Raw genomic sequence first — 19400 nt, 5'->3', positions numbered from 1 at the left:
CAACCAGGCTTGGTTGAAATGCTGCAAAAAGGGGTGAGAGAAACTTATTGAGACTGAAGGTTAGACTGTTAACTTAACTTTAGAAATCGTGTTATAGAACAAAAATCACATGTAACTCTTCTGTTTCCATTATCCTTATTCACTCTCTCTTAAACCTTGATCTTTGATAACAGATTGATTATTGTTTTCACTATAAGTATATCTCAGCGCTGTGGTATTGTATGAGGAACTGATCACTCAAGCTGGTGTGTACACTGCATTTCTGGTATTATTGTGAGTGCTCAGTGGATAAGGGGCTGAACACTACAAGGGAAGACTTCAAAGGGGATCGGGGACTGGGGTGCACCTACTGTTAACTTGCAAGGCAAATTAAGGGTGAGCATAGCCCAGAGGAGGTTGGTTGGGTGGCTAACAGGTTGCTGGTGTCCATACGGCCAGTTAGTGCGTGACACGTGAGTGCACTGTAGATTCACAGCTAGTGACTTCAAGGTCTTAGATTGTAAGTCCTCTGGGGAAGGGACTGTTCTCCTATGTGCTTGGACAACACCTTGCATGCTATGGGCAGATCCCCAATGCAAATGGAGATCAATATACAGTAAAAATATACAATCAAAATACAATACCGCTGGAGGGTAGGGATAGAGTCCAGAGTGACCTAGACAAACTGGAGGATTGGGCCAAAAGAAATCTGATGAGGTACAACAAGGACAAGTGCAGAGTCCTTCACTTAGGATGGAAGAATCCCATGCACCGGTACAGGCTGGAAACCGACTGGCTAAGCAGCAGTTCTGCAGAAAAGGACCTGGGGATTACAGTGGATGAGAAGCTGGATATGAGTCAACAGTGTGCCCTTGTTGCCAAGAAGGCTAATGGCATATTGGGCTGCATTCGTAGGAGTATTACCAGCAGATCGAGGGAAGAGATTATTCCCCTCTTTTCGGCACTGGTGAGACCACATCTGGAGTATTGAGTCCAGTTTCAGAACCCCCACTACAGAAAGGATGCAGACAAATTGGAGAGAGTCCAGCGGACGGCAATGAAAATGATCAGGGGTCTGGGGCAAATGACTGATGAGGAGAGGCTGAGGGAACTGGGCTTGTTTAGTCTGCAGAAAAGAAGAGTGAGGGGGGATTTGACAGCAGCCTTCAATTACCTGAAGGGGGGTCCCAAGAGGATGGAGCTTGGCTGTCCTCAGTGGTGGCAGATGACAGAACAAAGAGCAATGGTCTCAAGTTGCAGTGGGGGAGGTCTAGGTTGGATATTAGGAAACACTATTTCACTAGGAGGGTGGTGAAGCACTGGAATGGGTTACCTAGGAAGGTGGTGTAATCTCCTTCCTTAGCGTTTTTTAAGGCCCAGCTTGACAAAGCCTTGGCTGGGATGATTTAGTTGGGGTTGGTTCTGCTCTGAGCAGGGGTTGGATTAGATGACCTCCTGAGGTCTCTTCCAACCCTAATCTTCTATGATTCTTCTACAACTCGTTCTGTGACTGACCCTGGGCAAAGCCCTTAACCTTCCACCTTGGTCTCCCCACCTGTAAAATGGGAGATGCTAATTATGTACCTCACAGCAGCACCATAAGGTATGTACTGCTGGTAAAGAACTCTTAACAATGGAAACTACTGAGTACTCAGTGTGTTTATTATTGTTGCTTTATCAGAGAGACCTCTGATGAAGCAGGAGAATGCTTGCATCGCTCGCTGATTTGCTGCTTATGATGACTCACAGCAGCTCTTCAGTCTTCGGTGCTAACCAGTGGGAGGAAGACACTCACCTGCAGCATGGTGGGGAGGATCCACTGGTACCCACTGAGAGAGAAGAGATGGTTGAAGTGCACAGCGGTGTTGATGACAGTGGCAGCGTACTGCCTCAGCAAGGCACTGTCCTCTGGGTGCAGGATCAGGGCTCCATTGAAGACATTTAGGAACAGCATGATCTCATCCCCCCAAGGAAATTCACTGGGCATGCCGAGGAACATCTCCTCCAGGAGCTTAATCCACAGGCTTTTTTGAAGAGTATCAAGGCCAAAGAGTTCCTTCCCAGCTGCGAGAACAATGCAGGCAACATAGGAGCTAATTAATCGCCTTAGCCCAGCAAGGCATTTCCAGCCGGGTAACATTCCCGAAGACCAATGGAAGGGATCTGCTGAGCAATGGCCTCTACAAAGTTTCCTCCAGTCACCACTTTGGCTACAGGTGCTTTTTAAAGGAGGATTGAAGCAAATTAATCTGTGGTGCAACACCACTGAGGACAACAGATTTTGGCCAATTGCGTTTAAAAATAGAAAAGAGAAGTATAAAAGGGGCACTGGAGGAATGTGATGAATTATCACAGGGATTTATTAATCTTTAGCCTATATGTTTAAAATTCATTTGATTTTTCATTTCTCTTTTAAGTTAAAGCAGACCAAATCTTGCACATACCATTGGCAGTTTATCGGCTTTATGGATAAATACTATCTATTTTTTTACCCTTCAGGTTATCCCAGAAGGACATACACTGCTGCTTCTGAAACAGAGTGCTTTCAGTGCCAGCAGACGTCCAGTTGCATGACCTGCCAATGCTTACCACACAGTGAAAAGGGCACTCCAGGGCAGGGGTCTGTCTAATCCACCCCAGAGTTTGATTAGAAAACCTACTTGACTATCAGGGTTAACCTCTGAAATGGGACAGTTCCTAAATTCCTCTTGCAAAATTTTGCACATCTGCGCATCATGGCAGGAGACCCCACATTTGCACATGCAAGTTGTGTAACTACGCACATATATTTCCCTGTAGATATGCAGTTACCTAATTTCCATGTGCAATGTTGCATGCACAAATGCAGAGCTTGCACACTCCATACAAAGTTTGTGAGCACAGCTTTAGGTGCCTTAGCAGTGATTGTCAGTAATCAGAGTGTAGAGAGTGCCTGTAACTGAGGCACTAATCCAAAGCCCACTGAAATCAATGGAAAGCAGCCTTTCTTGTGGGTTCCTAATAAATGAACAGTTTTATACTGCAGCACCTTTACTGCAGTCACATTTATGTCCTAATGTCTGGACATCATGTTCCTGGGCAGGGTATTTTCTTTGAGATGAGCTAAACCTCTATTCTGTTCAGTCTTTCTGAGAGAGTAATAAGATTGCCTGAATGAAGCTGCTGGCACCAAGTTCAATATGCAAATGAAGCCAGTGAAATCTTTGCCAAGTGCTTTCCCAGTACCTCGAGGATCACTGAAGAGGGAGAATTCTGCATCAATGGCGCTCCGAGGGAAGGAAGGCAGGCGGAGAAGGTCCTCTTGGAGCATAGACACATGGGATTGCTTGTGGGCCACAGGGATTTTCTGGGTCAGTGATATGAGGAACAGCACCCGTCCTACCTCCTCCAGCTTGCGGGTGAATACCTAGCAGAGAAGGAGACACACACAGCAGAATCGCTCCAATCAGAAGGGGTTTTAAAAGAGTGTGACATCTTTAAAGATCAATCTTGTCACCTAAGTGCAAAGACAAAGTGGAAAGAGTGGGAGGCAAGTGCCCTGGATTAACTCTCCGTGAGTGCTACTGATACATCCTGGCTTATCAGAAGAGCAGGGACTCTGAGGATGGATTGGAGGCCACTCCCGTAGGTGGGGCAGGTGGGCCCAGTGACAAAGCCTTCACCTTTCTTCCCGGGGCTGGGTGATGACACCTTATTCTTCGAGGAGCTGATACTTCCACTGGTACATGATGGGATGGTCACTGCCCCATTATGTGGGATCAAGACCCAGTGGGAGAGCCTATGGAAGCTGAGGTGAGAGCGAATGGAGCAAATGGAACACCATGAGGCATGGCAATCAATGCCAATTGCTACAGTTGTGCCCCAGGTGATGGGGAGCAGAGAATCCTGTCCCAGGAAGGAATATCTGAGAGGCAGAGCAAGGGAGGGGCAGAGGAGACGCTCCCAGGAGGGAGAAGAAACCACAAGTGGTAGTGTCTATTGCAGAGACAGGCAGACTTGTGGGGGAAAGTCATCGAGCAGGCTCCCAAAGGCCGGGGGCCGGTGCCTGGAAAGAAGTAATGTGGATATTCCTGCCTTTGAAGCTGAAGTATGTGGAGTTTCCCAGCCACACATATAAGAACATTTGCAGACCAATACAGCTAAAAGGATCCAGTTGGAAGGAATGTACACAGCCTTCTTCAGTGCCTTGATTGTCCCCGAATATGCAGCATGCCTGGTGAAATGACAACCAGGAGGCTTTCATGCCACAAGCTGCTCTTCTGGAAAAACGTGCCCCTCGCAGTATGAGGGGAGCCCTTTGAAAGGACAAAGAAGAGCCACTTCCAAGGATGTTTTTTGGCTGGAGATGCCCTGGTGGTGGTGAGATACCTGTTTCTGAATGAGCTCCTGACCCTTTTCTGGATGCATCTGTACCAGATTGAGCTGTGGAGACACTGACCTCCGGAAAGGATAAATATCCCGGACATAAGTCTGCAATGGAAGAGAATAACAAATCAAGTTTTTTAAAAATACCATTGTAACTGTAGCCAGAAGCTGGGACTGGATAACAGGGCATGGATCACTTCCATCTCTCTTCATGGACACTAAGACCCGTAATTTCCACAGGCCACAGCTCTGTATCAATGATGATACAATTCTGGCCACATATGGCCCTCTTGCTATATTCTGGCCACTCCCAATATTTAGGAAGGGATGCAGAAAGAACAAAATCAGCTGGACCAGGCCTTTGCCTCACCTTGTTGTAATGAATAAGGTTCCATCGTTTATCCATTAAAAAATAATGAGCAGACTGGGTTTCAGGTATGTTAAAAAACTCCAAGCACTCCTAAGGGGGAAGAAAAAAAGACCAGCTTGTTATTCATGAAGTAGGTTGTACAGAGACAAAGCGTTTTAAAACCAGTTATACAAGGACCATTCCCAAATGCCTTGCTGACGCCGGCACATTGTTCTTGCATTTAACACTTTTCTTTCTTTGTTTAAAATGTATATATCTATATATCTACACGCACCCATTTCAGCATTCCTAAAATCTGCTGGATTGACAGCTGTGGGGACTGATGTTACCTGTGTTTATCCACAGAACAATTATTTCTGCCTCCAGACCTGTTCTGTCTCTATAGCCACATCATCATATGGGTATCATTGCCTCCATTACTACAAGACCTGAACACCTCACAGACTTATGTATTTATCCTCACAACACCCCTATGAGGTAAGGAAGTGCTGTGTTACAAAACGTGGAACTAAGGCTGAGAGAGACGGAGGTTATAGCTACACTTATGGCAGTGTGTAGACAACAGACACTTCACGATCACCTAGCATGGGTATCAATAGCAGCGTAGATGGTGAGGCACTGCTTAGGTGGGTGGAGCAGAGTGCCTGGCATGCCTGACCCCCCAGTGCCCTACACACCCAAGCAGTGCCTCCCACGTCTACACTGCTTATTTTCAGCAGCGTCGTTTGCTGCTGCCTCGCTGCTGCAGAGAAAGTCCGAGTTACTACAGAGAATTCTTCCCCAGGTGTCTGGCTGGTGGATCTCGCCCACGTGCTGAGGATCTAACTGATCACCATATTTGGGGTTGGGAGGAAATTTTGCCCCAGGTCAGATTGGCAGAGACCCTAATGATTTTTCACCTTCCTCTGCAGCCTGGGGCACGAGTTGCTTACTGGTATGAACTAGAGTAAATGGTGGATTCTTTGTAAAATGGAAATCTTTAAATCATGATTTGAGGATGTCAGTCACTCAGCCAGAGGTTAGGGGACTATTGCAGTAGTGGGTGGGCAAGGTTCTGTGGCCTGCAACATGCAGGCCCGCAATATGCAGGCGATCAGACTAAATGATCACGATGGTCCCTTCTGGCCTTAAAGTCTATGAAAGGTTCTGTCAGCAGGGAGGCAGCAGGGAAAGGCAGCTTCACCTTTCTCTACTGTGTATAGACGCAGCTTGCCTTTCACTGCAGTATGCAGCTACATATACAGTACTAGTCCCTGTACTCTACACCTCGAAGCAAGTGTAGACGTGGCCTTAGGCTATGTTTACACTAGCACATATGTTGGCAAAACTTTTGTCATTCAGGGGGATGAAAAAACTCCCCCCGTAGCGATATAAATTTTGCCGGCATAAGCACTCGGTTGCACAGCATTATGTCAGTGGGAGACGCTTTCACACCAACAGAGCTACCGCCACTCGTTGAGCTGGTTTATTACGTCGATGAGAGAACTCTCTCCCATCAGCATAATGCAGCTACGCGAGCGATCTTACAGCGGTACAGCTGTGCACTGTAAGCTTCTACGTGTAGACATGGCCTGAGTCAGTGGCTCTCTACCTGTCCAGACTACTGTACCCCTTTCAGGAGTCTGCTTTGTCTCACATACCCCAGGTTTCACCTCACTTAAAAACTACTTGCTGACAAAATCAGACATACAAATACAAAAAGTGTCACAGCCCACTATTACTGAAAAACTGCTTACTTCCTCATTTTTACCATATAATTATAAAATAAATCAATAGGAATATAAATATTGTACTTACATTTCAGTGTATAGAACAACATAAACAAGTCATTGTCTGTATGAAATTTTACTTTGTACTGACTTGGCTAATGCTTTTTATGGAGCCCGTTGTAAAATGAGGCAAATATCTAGATGGACTGATGTACCCCCTGGAAGACCTCTGCGTACCCCCAAGGGTATGTGTACCCCTGGTTGAGAGCCACTGGCCTAAGTGACTTGCCCAAGGTCATATTGGAAATCTTTAGCAAAGCAAGGAACTGAACCCTGTCTGCCAAGTCCCAAGGCTAGCACCCTAACCACTGGATTATCCTCTTTCTCCTTGAAACGCTGATTTCTCCATTGAGGCAAAAACAAATCTGCAATTATCATGTGATGGAATCAGGACTACCTGGGCCATCAAAGAGTTCTTAGTGGAAACAGCTGTTTGGTTCATTTCTTGGGTAGGTAATAGAGCTGGTCAAACACCAGAACAAAATGAACGGACGAGTATGTCAGTGAATTGTTAACTAATTTATTTAGCAAATTGTATCTGATCTGCAGCACGCTGTTGGCCCCAGAGTTCCACTTGTGGGGCATTGGCTGGCAATGGGATCTCCTATAACCCTAGATACTGAGGATGCGGAGTACCCCACATTAGCCATCAGATCACTTCCCAGTTTATACAGTAGTGGTCACCCATCTTGAGATGGAAGTGGATATCAGAGCAGTATTCCTCCACCATATTGAAATCGGGGTGTTTGTAAGACTGTATTTCTAAAACTTAGATGTGACAGGCACAGGCAGCTATCAATATCAATATCAATATAAATGTATCAATAAACAGCTCTACCAAAAACCTCATTCCCACCTTCAGAAGAGCTTCAAATTGTGTGTCCTCATGCACTGGTAACTGGGTTGGGATGTCACACTCATTCTGTCCATGCACTACCAAGGTCTTTGTGCCTAGAGTAAAGAAGAGCTGTCATTCTCTCTCCCCTCCATTCTCACGTAATTCATGTTATTCCAATGGGACTATTCACAGACTAAGGCCAATTGGTGAAATTTGCCCTGTGAGGAGCCAACACAAGTCCTAGGTATTTGGAATCCATTATGGAATACTTATACTCCCATATAATGAGAACTTATCTTTTCTAAGGAGTTACAATGGGTTTTAACTGTAACAGTTACACAAGGAAGAAATACATATAAAATGACAACTCCGTTTTTCACAGAGCAATTTCTTGTCTGGCTCGTGAAGATGTAGGGTTACCACTGTACACTCTTGGTTATTAACTCCAGGCATTGCCATTATTTACACTGGAGGGTTTCAAGTTGAGCTATCCCTGAGTGGCAGACTCTTCAAATGATCAGACGTGGCAGTCCTTCAGGGACTGATTGGCATATGGCTCCACACTGAACAGACTCTTCTGTTGTCATGTTTTGTTTATTTGCCTACAGAGTTCTGAAGGGGCTGTGAACTGTTCAAGAATTATTTTACAGAGCCCAAATTCAAGGAGGACAGGCTTAAAAATGTTGGTGATATTAAGAGAGAGCTTCCACTGACCTTCTTCCAATGGATCTCAAACCGGCAATTCTATATTTGAGGGGTGTAGGAGCAGTAAGCAAAATAGCAAATATAGAAGATAGGTAAAGGATCCCAGCTACGTCTTAAAAGATTGTACATGTCCCTACCTGGCATTGAGGCAGTCACCAGCAGTTTTACTTCACACTGCTCCTTCTTCATAGTCTGTTTGAGATCCTTGAAGAAAAGGCCCTCTACATAACCCACCACTTCCCAAAGGAAGGTCAGTGTAGCTGAAATGGCGTCCATGCCCCATTCACATGGAGTACGCACAAAGTACATGATCAATCCCACCTGCAGGGCAGAAACAAAAAAGTGGCACTCAAGCTGCTTTTGTATACACATCACATTGTTTTACTGGCATTAGTCCTGCTTCAGCCAACTCCATTATTCTGGGGAGCACTCAGTCTGTGACAAACCCAAGTCAACTACGTGGCTCAGTAAGACAGAGGAATTTGTGATGATCATTTATGTTTGTACTGTCGTAGCACCTAGGAGTCCAGTCATGGACCAGGACCCTGCTGTGCGACGTGCTGTACAAACACAGAATAAAAAGACGGTTCCTGTAGCGTTATTCGTCATTCATAGAAGACTCAACCTGTCAAACCTAATGCTTGAAAGTTCATGTCACTCTGTCCGACTATGCCCAATGTCAACTTTCTAACTCCTTCTGTTCTGGGTGAGTATGGGATGCCACTGATATGTGCTGAGGGGCTGATCCAGAACAGCCATAATAGCTAGGATGGGCACTGGGCAGACGGGTGGGTAGGGAAGAAACCACCATGGTCCTTTATTCCCTATCTCTATAGAATGGAGGAAAGGGAGGATCTGTGCAGCAGTGTATGAGGACCAGGGCACGGGCAGTCATGCCTAGTGGTTGGAGTCAGGTGCCAGAAACTGGAGCTGGAGATTAGAGCTGGAGACAGAATCAGGAGTCAAGCAAAGCCAAAGTCAGAGTGAGGGGCAGGGTGGAGGAGAGGGGACCTGGAGCAAGACAGGAAAGCAGGAATTTGCAGCAGAGGAGGATCTGGGATAAGGAGGGCAGGAATAGGCTGGGAGGCAGGAACCAGGAAAATGGCAAGCAAGCAGGCAGGGTCCAAACTGGCAGTCAGCCAAGCATTCACCTAGTTGGTCTGACAACTTCTTGTGCCTCCTTCTGGCTTAAGTAGCATGTCCAAGCCAATCAGTGGGGCTGGACGTCTCCCCCAGTCAGGAGCTTTGCGGGCAGAGCTCTTGTTGAGCTAGACTTCCACTAGCCCCCTTCCCTACTGGTTCTGGTGAGCTGCTTGGTGGTGGCTGCAGTCTGAGTACTGCCTGGGTATCTCTAGGCTTAGGATTGAGACACATGATCCTTCACACAGACTCTCCTGGAGTGCAGCATAGGGGGTAAACACGTTGCATGGTCTCCCCCAGCAGAACTCCAAAAGGGTTGTGTGCAGCTGTGGGTTTGGCACGACAGGGTAACAGTTTATTTCACTCTTTAATAAATATGGGGGGGAGGGGAAATGGAAGCCTGTCTGAGCCAGGTGATCTACACTGACAGCTAGAGGCTTGATGTGCATAAATTGTGTGAGCAAAACCACAGGGCACTCTCTCCTTCTAGATTGTAACACTTGTGCTTTAGGAAATGAGCAGCCAAAGATTAGATTTATGGACTGTAGGCTGGTACTGGGAGCTACTCACCAAGTAGTTAAACAGGATGTGAGACGTCTGGGCAGGGAAGTCTCCGATGTTCAGTAGGAGCTTCCTCAGCATGTACATCAACTCATCCTGGAAGAAGAGCAAGAGTTTTTAATTTCCATCACAAAATGGCCTACAGTTTCCTTCCTTCCTTTCTCATTCTCATTCTCTCTCTCTCTCTGCATGAAATGGAACCATATGCTTAGGAGAAGAGTACTTAGAATTCTAAGTGCAAGTCCAAGGCCATAATGAATGTATTATCTAGGTCAGTGGTTCTCACTGTTTCGCACTGTGGATCACCTTCTTACCTAGAGATATCACCATGGACATCTGCCCTGGCAACCTCCTAATCCTGTCGCCGTACCTTCCCTGCAGCAATGCGAGTTCTTACTTACAATGGAAAAGTGCTATTAGGACAGTATTGGAGAGAGTATATGAAAATTAATTCACTTTACTGTGATCACTGTCACTTCTTGGTTACAGTCCCCATTTTGGGCCAGATTCTCTGTTGTTTTTTCCTGTGGGCAGCTCTAATGTGTGTAGGCTGGCATAGGGATCACCCACCAGTTGAGGATAGACAGAGCACATCACAGTCTGGCAGTGTCATAGTGTACAAGCCTGCCTGGGACCCTGGGTAATACTCAAGTGGCTAGCCTGTGCTGTCGCCCATTTTGCTGCAGCTTCACTGCTACTGTTATCTGAGGTAGCTAGATCAAAGCTGGCTCGGGTATGTCTACATATGCAACTGCAGTGTAGACATCACCTGTATTTGTAAAGGTTCCCCAGCCCCTCACCTAGAATCCCCTTCAACAGCCATTGGTGGCCTCACAGCAGATTCCAACTTCCTACTGGTGATCAGGGCTGCAGGGGAAAGAGCTACTTTTTCAAGTCTGGATGTTTAACAAGCATCAGTGGCTGACTGGGCTGAATTCAAAGGAAACTTCCAGGTCTTCCCTCTAGCCTGAGTGAGAAGCTGTAAAAGTGGCTCGGCCTCTGTGCACAGCCATTAAAAACAGAGGCAAAAAGTATCTGACCATCCTTTCTCCCGGTTTTCTTTTTATTCATTGTCTCATTAACGCAGCAAGTGTGAGCAGTCAACTTTGATATACATGTGATGGTCAGGTGAGAAGGATGGTGATATCGCTATCTATAGTGATATCATCATTACTGGGACTCTGATGATATCTGCTCAGTGTGCAGCAGCTGTCCAAAAAGCAAACAGAATGCTAGGAACCATTAGGAAAGGGATATATAATGAGACAAAAAATATCGTAATTCCGCTGTATAAATCCATGGTACCCCCACACCTTAAATACTGTGTGCAGTTCCGGTCACCCCATCCCACAAAAAAGATACATTAGAATTGGCAAAAGTACAGAGAAGGGCAATAAAAATGTTTAGGGGTATGGAACAGCTTTCGTATGGAGAGACTCTGTTCAGTTTAGAAAAGAGATGACGAAAGGGGGGATATGATAAAAGCTCTGTAAAATCATGAATGGTGTAGAGAAAGTGAACAAAGAAGTCTTATGTACCCTTGACGTAACACAAGAACCCAAGGGTCACTCACTGAAATTAATAAGCAGCGGGTGTAAAACAAATATAAGGAAGTATTTCTTCACATAATGCACGGTCAAGCTGTGGAACTCATTGCCATGGGAAGTTGTGAAGGACAAAGTATAACTGGGTTTGAAAAGAATGAGATACATTCATGGAGGATAGGTCCATCAATGGCTATTAGCCAAGATGATCAGGAATGCAACCCCATATGCTCTGGGTGTTCCCAAACTTCTGACTGCCAGATGTTGGGACTGGATGACAGGGAATGAGGATCACTTGATAAATTGCCCTGTTCTGTTCATTCCTTCTGAAGCACCTAGCACCAGCCACTCTTGGAAGAGAGGCTACTGGGCTAGACGGACCATTGGTCAGACCCCGTATGCCTGCTCTTATGTTCTTATTTATATGGTGTCCTGGTGTGCACGGTGTTGTCTATGTTATTATTTATATAGCGCTACAGGGGTACCTGGTGCTCTTCATACAAACAAAAGCGACAGATCCCTGCCTCATAGAGTTTACAGTCTAAACCAGACATAGCACAGAAAAGGATTATGATGATATGTATTAACTACTTATGTTAAACAATCTGTTCCACCTTGTATTTAGCTGTGACACTCTGATTAGTACAGTTCCCAGACCCGAAGAAGAGCTCTGTGTAAGCTTGAAAGTTTGTCTCACCAACAGAAGCTGGTCCAATAAAAGGTTTTACCTCACCCACCTTGTTTCTTTAATATCCTGGGACCCACATGGCTACAACACTGCAAACAGGGTGCTGAATGTCAGGCCTGTACTTCAGGGAGGGTTAAACAGAGTGGCTCCGATGAAGCTAGGTTCATCTGCACCAGCTGAGGAAACCTAACTCAGTAGGATTCAGGACTAAGAGACCTAAACAGAGTCAGAACAGGACCTTGGACAATCAGGTGGTGTAAATCAGCATAGCCCCATTGACTTGATAGGGCCTACACTGATCTACACCAGCCAAGGATCTGGTTGTTAGTATTCTAAGCCATCTTATAGTAAAGATTGTTTTACCCTTTAAGTGATTTTACTTGTTCCTGTATTTTTGTGCATTAAGTGATGGCTAAGCTCTCCTTTAATATGCTCTGGGAAAATATGTCTATACTGGGAAAAGGAGAACCTACTTGTCGGTTGCTTATTGTGAGTTTCTCCAGGAAATGCCGTAGAACTGTAGAGGGATCTTCAATCAAGCAGTTCCATAAGACCTGCTGGGCCACGGCACTCACTATACAGGAGGAAGAAAAAGAACTAGTGAGAACCTCATCTTCAGGAGAAGTCTTAAAGGGGCATATTTATATTAAAATGTTTGACGTCTACCAGCAAACCAGAGAACCATGTGCATCTACAGAATTGACACTCAGATGCATGATTACATATGGTCAGTTAATTAAAAACTGCAAATATTGTTGTGAATTTTTTGTTATTCACTAAATCATATTGTTTGTGGCTACTATTTGAACAGATATTGCGTGTTTGTGAAAGGGTTACTAAATCCCCCAAATGTCACCAATTTTAGCATAAATGATTATTCATCTTCAAATTTACATTAGCAGCACATTATTCACTGTTTTTCTGTAATTCAGCCATCTAACCAGGAAGAAGCTCAATCAATACATGATTTGAGGGGCCAGCCACACCTTATAAACAATGAATAACAAATAGTAAATTAAACCATTTGTAAATGTCTGAAATATTTCAGAATAGCATCAACCCCTTCATCTGAGAATACTGAGGAATAATAAACACAAAGGAAGCTACAAAGGAAGTGACTATTTCACAAATCTAAAAAGAAAGACTTGACCAAGTAGGACAGGAGCTTTAGTTGTCCAAAAGAGAGCATCGCAAAGAAAGAAAACATAAAATAATAGTTACACATATTTATATCTAGGACCTATTTATAAATGGTTTATAAGAGGTTAATATATGATTAATAGATGTTTTAATAAATAAGTAATTGTTATGGAATTTGACAAGCCAATAGTGTACGTTGCTTATCATCATGGCTTATAACTGTGAGGCAAACCCACAGCTGAACCAGGGTTGCTCACTCAGCTATAATGACTCCTGCCTCCAGCAAACCCTGCACTGACTCACCCCTCAGGCATGCTGCAGCAGCCTATCCCTGAGCAGGGCCCGGGTCTGATGACCCCCAGGTACAAGTATTTCACCCTCACTGCCAGAGCAACAAGTCAGTCTATTCAATAGCACCACTGGACTAGGAACTCTCCTGCTGCCTCACAGTGTTAGACTCCCTAGGCTTCCATTCTGCCTTGATCCTGTCCCTGTTCCTGCCCCAGCCTTGCCCAAAACTTGTTCCAGCCTGCTTCAGCCTTGTCCGTACATTATTCTGACCCTGCTCCAGCCTTGCACCTGCCTCCTGAACCCCAGAACCTTGGACTGACTTCAACCCAGCTTCGACCTTTGGCCTGCTTCCAGACTCTGAGTGCAATCCTGATTTGGCTTGTTTACGGACACAGACCTTGGTTCTGACCCATGGCCTGTCCCCAGACCCTGGTTTAAGTGCTGCCCTCTGCCCAGTCCTGACTCTGTGGCTAGCTTTGACCCTTGGAATCTGTTCTTGACCACTACTCCAACTACCAGGACTCACGGCCCAGAACCAAGAGCCTGTCAATAGCAGTTTATAAAACTTTCTATAGGCTTATACCCATCAATGACACACACTGTTTATGTCCGTAACATGATTATAAAGTCAAATAATTTATAAACTCTTTATATACTATTTATAAGTGGAATTAGAGACAGCGCTGCTAGTGATGCCTATAGGTAAATTGCCTGACACTTCCCATTGTAAGATCCTCTTTTCAGGTGTTCACAACTTTGCCAAACTTTAACTGTTTGGGTTGACATTTTCCATGCTGAGTGTCTGCCTTAGGTTGAATATTTTTGGTACATTTAAGCAAAAATGATGGTCACTTTTGAGAATGAACTGTTTCACTGAGAAGCTCTGACACGTCCATGCTTTGGGGCAGGGACTTAAAATTAGGCAGGTGCTTCACTCAGGTGCCAGAGATGTGTCTTCTAGCATCCTCATATTTTTTTTCAAATTTTGCCAAGTTATGAGCCTCTGAAAAGCTCAGTTTTCACAAGCTCAGTAGAGTTTAGCAGTTAGATTTTCCAAAGGTTCTGTCTGCACGGAGCATGCTCCATCCCAGGGCTGTGGGGGCCGAGCAGGACTTTCCCTCCAATTGCTCCTCTTGGCAGCCAGGGGCTGGTGTGGCACTGGGCACTGGAATTGAGAACAGGGGAACTGCATCTCCTGTGCTCTCAGTGATCCTCCTGCAGGCACCCAGGCAATGAGAAGGAAAAGGAGGAAGCAGCTCGATTCAAGTGCAGAGGGGTGAGGAGCCAGGTGAGGTGGAGAACTAAAGGGAGGAGCCAGGGAGGGTTAGGGGACTGGGATTCTGACCTATATGTGAGCTAGGGAGGCAAGCGTGGGGGTAAGACTGGACCTGGGACAAGAAGTCGTGGCTGGGTATGGGGGACTGAGACATGAAGATAAATTCATTAACGTTTGTCAAGCACTCACATACTGTAGTGATGAGCGCCATAGAAAAGCCCATGAAGAAATTAACAGTTCTGTCTTCAGAGCAGGTTTTGAACAGTGTGCTGTAAATAAGGCATGGACCCACACACTGAATCATAAGGATAAAATAAAATACTGAAGAGCTGCTCATTAAGTATGCAGCATCCATTCTATACACTGAATGAGGCAGAGGTCCTGTGGAAAATATAAAATGTGCTCAGGTAATTACAGACTGTATTATAATGCATTCACACAAGAGGATCACATTAAGGTTGCGCAGGCAACCCTGATTCTGGCATTTCTTAAATTCTGAGGGCTTGACTTTGCAACCTTAAAACTGTTCTTTTAATGTGTTATTTTTTGTGAGCAATTTCCTAGCTTTTAAAAAAAGCGTGGGTGCCACTAATAACTGGATTCTGATGCTACTGGCCTAGCTGCTCTTACTAATCTGAGCCATTGTTCAAACTGCTAGAGATTTTTGTAACCTCTGATTAAGAGCCCATGAATGTTTAATCTAGGTCAGCACCTGCTACTCCATCCTCTCGGACTTCTCCATCTTCCATCAAGTGAACAATGGGGAGCACAGCTGCACAGATGCATGCTGGGAACACTGCCTGTGGGGGCTGTGGCACATGATGGTTTGGAGTGTGCTCTGTAGTGTGTTCCTCATCTAGAGCAGAGAGGAGTAAAAGGCATGCGTTAGCCAATGTGCTGTTGGTAAAATCCTTTTCAATTACAGTTCTCCACCCGGAGTGCTTCACATGACACAACTCAGCGGTAACTCACAGTGAAACACTGGAACTGAAGAGAAGCTACATGGGAATGAGCAGCAGTATATAATGCATGGGGCTGACTAGTTCAGAACTTCCTGAGCTTTCAAGCAGGCCTGACAAAAGGCAGGTGTAGCTTTGGTTAAGACCAAGGAAGACATGAGACCTGTGAGTCAACAGAATGAATCTATACATTGTATAAGGAGAATTAAAAACAAATGTAAAGTCGACGCCCACCTTCTGCACTGACGGCTGAACGCACTGACCAGACAGAGCCACGACGGAAGGAATAGTTCCTGTGAGAAGTACTGGAGGTGCAGGAGGGACTCACAGAGAGACGGCGGGATGCCAGGTTGGTGACTTCTTCTACTGACAAAGAAAACAGGGGATGTGAATTTTGGTTTATAAATTCGACTGCCACAATTCAAGGCATTTCCCAGAGAGAAGCATCATGCTGCCAGATTGGAACAGAGAAAAATTCAAGTCAGACTTCTTGTGAAATGTACAATTTAGAAACGAAAAAGATGATTTAGGCAATCTCGTCGATCCCCTGGGAGCTAGAGCAGGCCTGTTCCTTAACATATATTACCCAGTGCTTTGCTGAGTCAAGTTTCAGTTGACTCAGGTGATGCAGCTCCACAGCTTCAGTTAGACGATTATTCTACATCGTAACAAACCACACTGCTAGGTAATTTGTTGTCCTTCCTCCAGGTACTGTCTGGGTGCACTTGCAATGCCACTATTCTGTTTGCAGATTTTCCATTGCATACACAGCTCAGGACACATCAGCATATTTGTGTAGCTGCAATATGCAAAAAGAGGACATTTAACTAACTCTATTGCATTAGCTTGACCCAATGAAATCCTCAACCCAAAGGCTAAGTTTTCAGTTTCCTTTATTCTCAGACAGTAAGGATCTGATTTGGCAACGTGCTGAGTGCCTCCTGTGAGGTGCAGAGAGTCCTCAACTCCCATCGGTCAGTGGGAGCTGAGAACACCCAGTTTCTTGCAGGCAGCACTCAACATTTCACAGGTTTGGGCCCTTATTACAGTAATTATTGGTAACACTTCTTTCTCATTCATTTTGAATCTTTTATTTTTTGACATGGATGCCTTACATCTGTATGGTGCTGTTAGGTTCGTAAAGTGATTAAAAACCAGTTCCTTTGAGTGATCCGAAATGGTGAAGATGTTAAAGTGGGGTCTTCCCTATCACTAATGATGACTTTCCATCCTCACTGCATCCCTAAGACCTGTTCCATGCTGGAGGCATATGCTTATTGGTTCCTGGCAAGCAGTTCTTGGCTTTGGAGCGCACCTTCCTCTTCTTGCTCTGAGTTTGGCGTGCAGGTGGGCTCATAGCAGGCCTCCTGGGTGATGGGAATGGCAGTGATAAGACTGGCTTCCCGGCCTAGGCGCTTCTTTTCTTCCTCCTGCTGCAGGTTCTTCAGGATGTGCTCTGCTCGCTGATGAGAACGTGACACTGCCCGGGCTGAAAACGACTTCTGCCAGAAAAGCAAGAAGAAAGAAACCAACATGAAGCAATTGGTTTGGTTTTCATGCAGCATGTGTTTTAACATTTAACCCACTAAAGAGCAAATCCATTCATCTATCTATACACATACACACCCACAACAAGTAGGTGTTAACGGAATAAAGATTCACAAGGATGCTCTTGGTTGGATTTCTTGTCTTAAGTCTCTTGTTGAAAAATAGGAAAAATACTAACACAGTATATGTGATGTCTATGCACTATACTAACAATGTACTCAAAGATCTCTTGTAAACTGACACAAGTAAGGAAATTCAGAGTTTAGACTACTTGGTCTTCTTTAGCTCCCTCCCTCTTCCTCCCCACCCCCACCACCTGGATATAGTCTGTCACTAAGTAATAACAATATCCCCTCTAGGGAGCTCTTTAACTTACAGACTGGTCCTCATTAATTGGGTCCTGCACACTCCCACTGCACTGTGGAACCCACGGGGGGTCAAACATTGGCACAGAGGGCATTCCCAGTACTGGAGAGGGCAGGGTGAAGTTTATACTTGGAGGAGGAATCTGCAAGAAAACACAAGGAGAGAAAATCAGGTAGAGGGAAAGAGAAATTTTAGGTGGTGGATTTAAATGCCGATTGATTACTTCCCTTGGGATTCCAGCCTCTTCCTGCAACCTGGGACAGAAGGAAGGGGAACTGTGCTCAGTATCAACAATATTTTTTTAAAACAATAAAACATTTTAGGCAAAAGATAAAACATCTGAAATCATTTTGCACTGTCCATTATAAAAACTGAATCTCAGACGAAAAACAAGGAACCAGAAACTGTTATCCCATAGAATTATAGAACATGGATTCTTTTGCATAACATGATGCGAACCATCCAGACTATGTGACCACTTTTTACAGCTGGCCTCTCTTTTCACACATCTGTGCTCTTGTTACATCATGAATAACAATAACTTCTCAAAAGATAAAGGAAAGACCCTTCAACCACAATGAGAAACAGATAAGCGAGGGAGAAAATCTTCCAAATTCATCACTTTTACTCCTCAAAGTCCACATAACAATTATTTGTGGTATACCAAAGGGTCAATATATGAATCCTTACAGTGGTTTTCAAGGGAAAAAGCTGCTAGACTGGGAACTCCGAGTCCACCTCAGAGGATACTTCTCGTGAGTTACCTAGAATGGAATCGACATGAGCAAGCACTTGAAGAAGAAAAAATGGTTACCTTCCTTTTCGTAACTGTTGTTCTTTGAGAGGTGTTGCTCATGTTGATCCCGTTCTAGGTGTGCACGTGCCCATATGCACAGTCATCGAAGATTTTTGCCTTAGCGGTATCCGTAGGGTCGGCTGTCGCACCCGCTTGAGTGTCGCACTCATGCGTTGGTATATTAGGCGCTGCTGACCCTTCGCCCTCTCAATTCCTACTTGCTGGCAACTCCGACATAGGGGTAGGAGGGCGGGTAATGGAATGGACATGAGTAACACATCTCAACTCCTGGGCTCGGTCCTTCAGGAGGGCCTCCTTGAATTTGTTAAGGGAGTCCCACAGGTTAAAATTGTACCGGCCTAACAGGGCCTGGTGGTTAGACTCCCGAAATTGCAGACTTACCATCAAATAAATCTTTCTGCCAAATAAGTCCAATCTCTTAGCATCTTTGTTTTTTGATGTGCCACTGACTTGGCCCTGCCCGTCCCTTTCATTAACAGCAGACACGACCAGTGACACCGCTGGAGGGTGTGTACACAGATATTTGAACCCTTTTGCAGGGACATAATACCTCTTTTCCGCTTTTTTAGAAGTAGGCAGAATGGAAGAGGGGGTCTGCCACAGTGATTTGGCAATCTTAAGGACTCCTGGGTGGACGGGCAGCACGACCTGGACAGGGTGGAGGAGGATACAATGTTAAAGAGGTAATCGGACTCCTCCATGATCAAAATTTTAAGTTCAAGTTGGTAGCCACCCTTTTAAGGAGGGCCTGGTGCCCCTTGAAGTCAGCATGGGGGCTGCATGCTTGGGAGGGATCCACCACCGCTTCGTCTGGAGACTATGACAATGACTGCACCACCTGGGAAGGGGCAGGTTCTCCTTCCTTTTCTGGGGATGGCTCCCTTGGTGCTGGAGTCCAATGAGCTGCCCCCGCGTCAGATTTGGTACCATGTTCCAACTCTGGTGCTGGCAGTGCTGGGGGCGGTTTCTCCGAGGCGGCCTGGGAGGACTGATGGGAATATGGGACCGGCATTATGGGCATGCCTCATAGGTTCCAGTATGGCC

At 45.3% G+C, this 19400-nt stretch overlaps 1 protein-coding gene across 8 annotated transcripts in view; it reads right to left on the bottom strand.

Annotated features, from left to right (window-relative positions):
- Positions 1-19400, bottom strand: part of UNC80 (unc-80 homolog, NALCN channel complex subunit) — a 187766-nt gene that overhangs the window by 47907 nt on the left and 120459 nt on the right. For all 8 annotated transcript variants that reach the window (XM_084643900.1, XM_084643903.1, XM_084643905.1 and 5 more), the window contains 12 exons: positions 17550-17681; positions 16941-17127; positions 15860-15991; positions 15379-15522; positions 12433-12533; positions 9737-9823; positions 8164-8347; positions 7340-7434; positions 4715-4804; positions 4348-4449; positions 3205-3385; positions 1775-2043 (listed from right to left, as the gene is read on the bottom strand). In XM_084643900.1, coding sequence (XP_084500026.1) covers positions 1775-2043; positions 3205-3385; positions 4348-4449; positions 4715-4804; positions 7340-7434; positions 8164-8347; positions 9737-9823; positions 12433-12533; positions 15379-15522; positions 15860-15991; positions 16941-17127; positions 17550-17681 — 1704 coding nt within the window. The remainder of the gene's footprint in view (positions 1-1774; positions 2044-3204; positions 3386-4347; positions 4450-4714; positions 4805-7339; positions 7435-8163; positions 8348-9736; positions 9824-12432; positions 12534-15378; positions 15523-15859; positions 15992-16940; positions 17128-17549; positions 17682-19400) is intronic.

Source organism: Lepidochelys olivacea (assembly GCF_965140295.1).
Source record: "Lepidochelys olivacea isolate rLepOli2 genome assembly, chromosome: 11".
Classification (NCBI taxonomy): domain Eukaryota; kingdom Metazoa; phylum Chordata; order Testudines; family Cheloniidae; genus Lepidochelys; species Lepidochelys olivacea.
The sequence above is the reverse complement of the archived record's forward strand: the minus strand, read 5'-3'. Positions and strand labels throughout refer to the sequence as shown.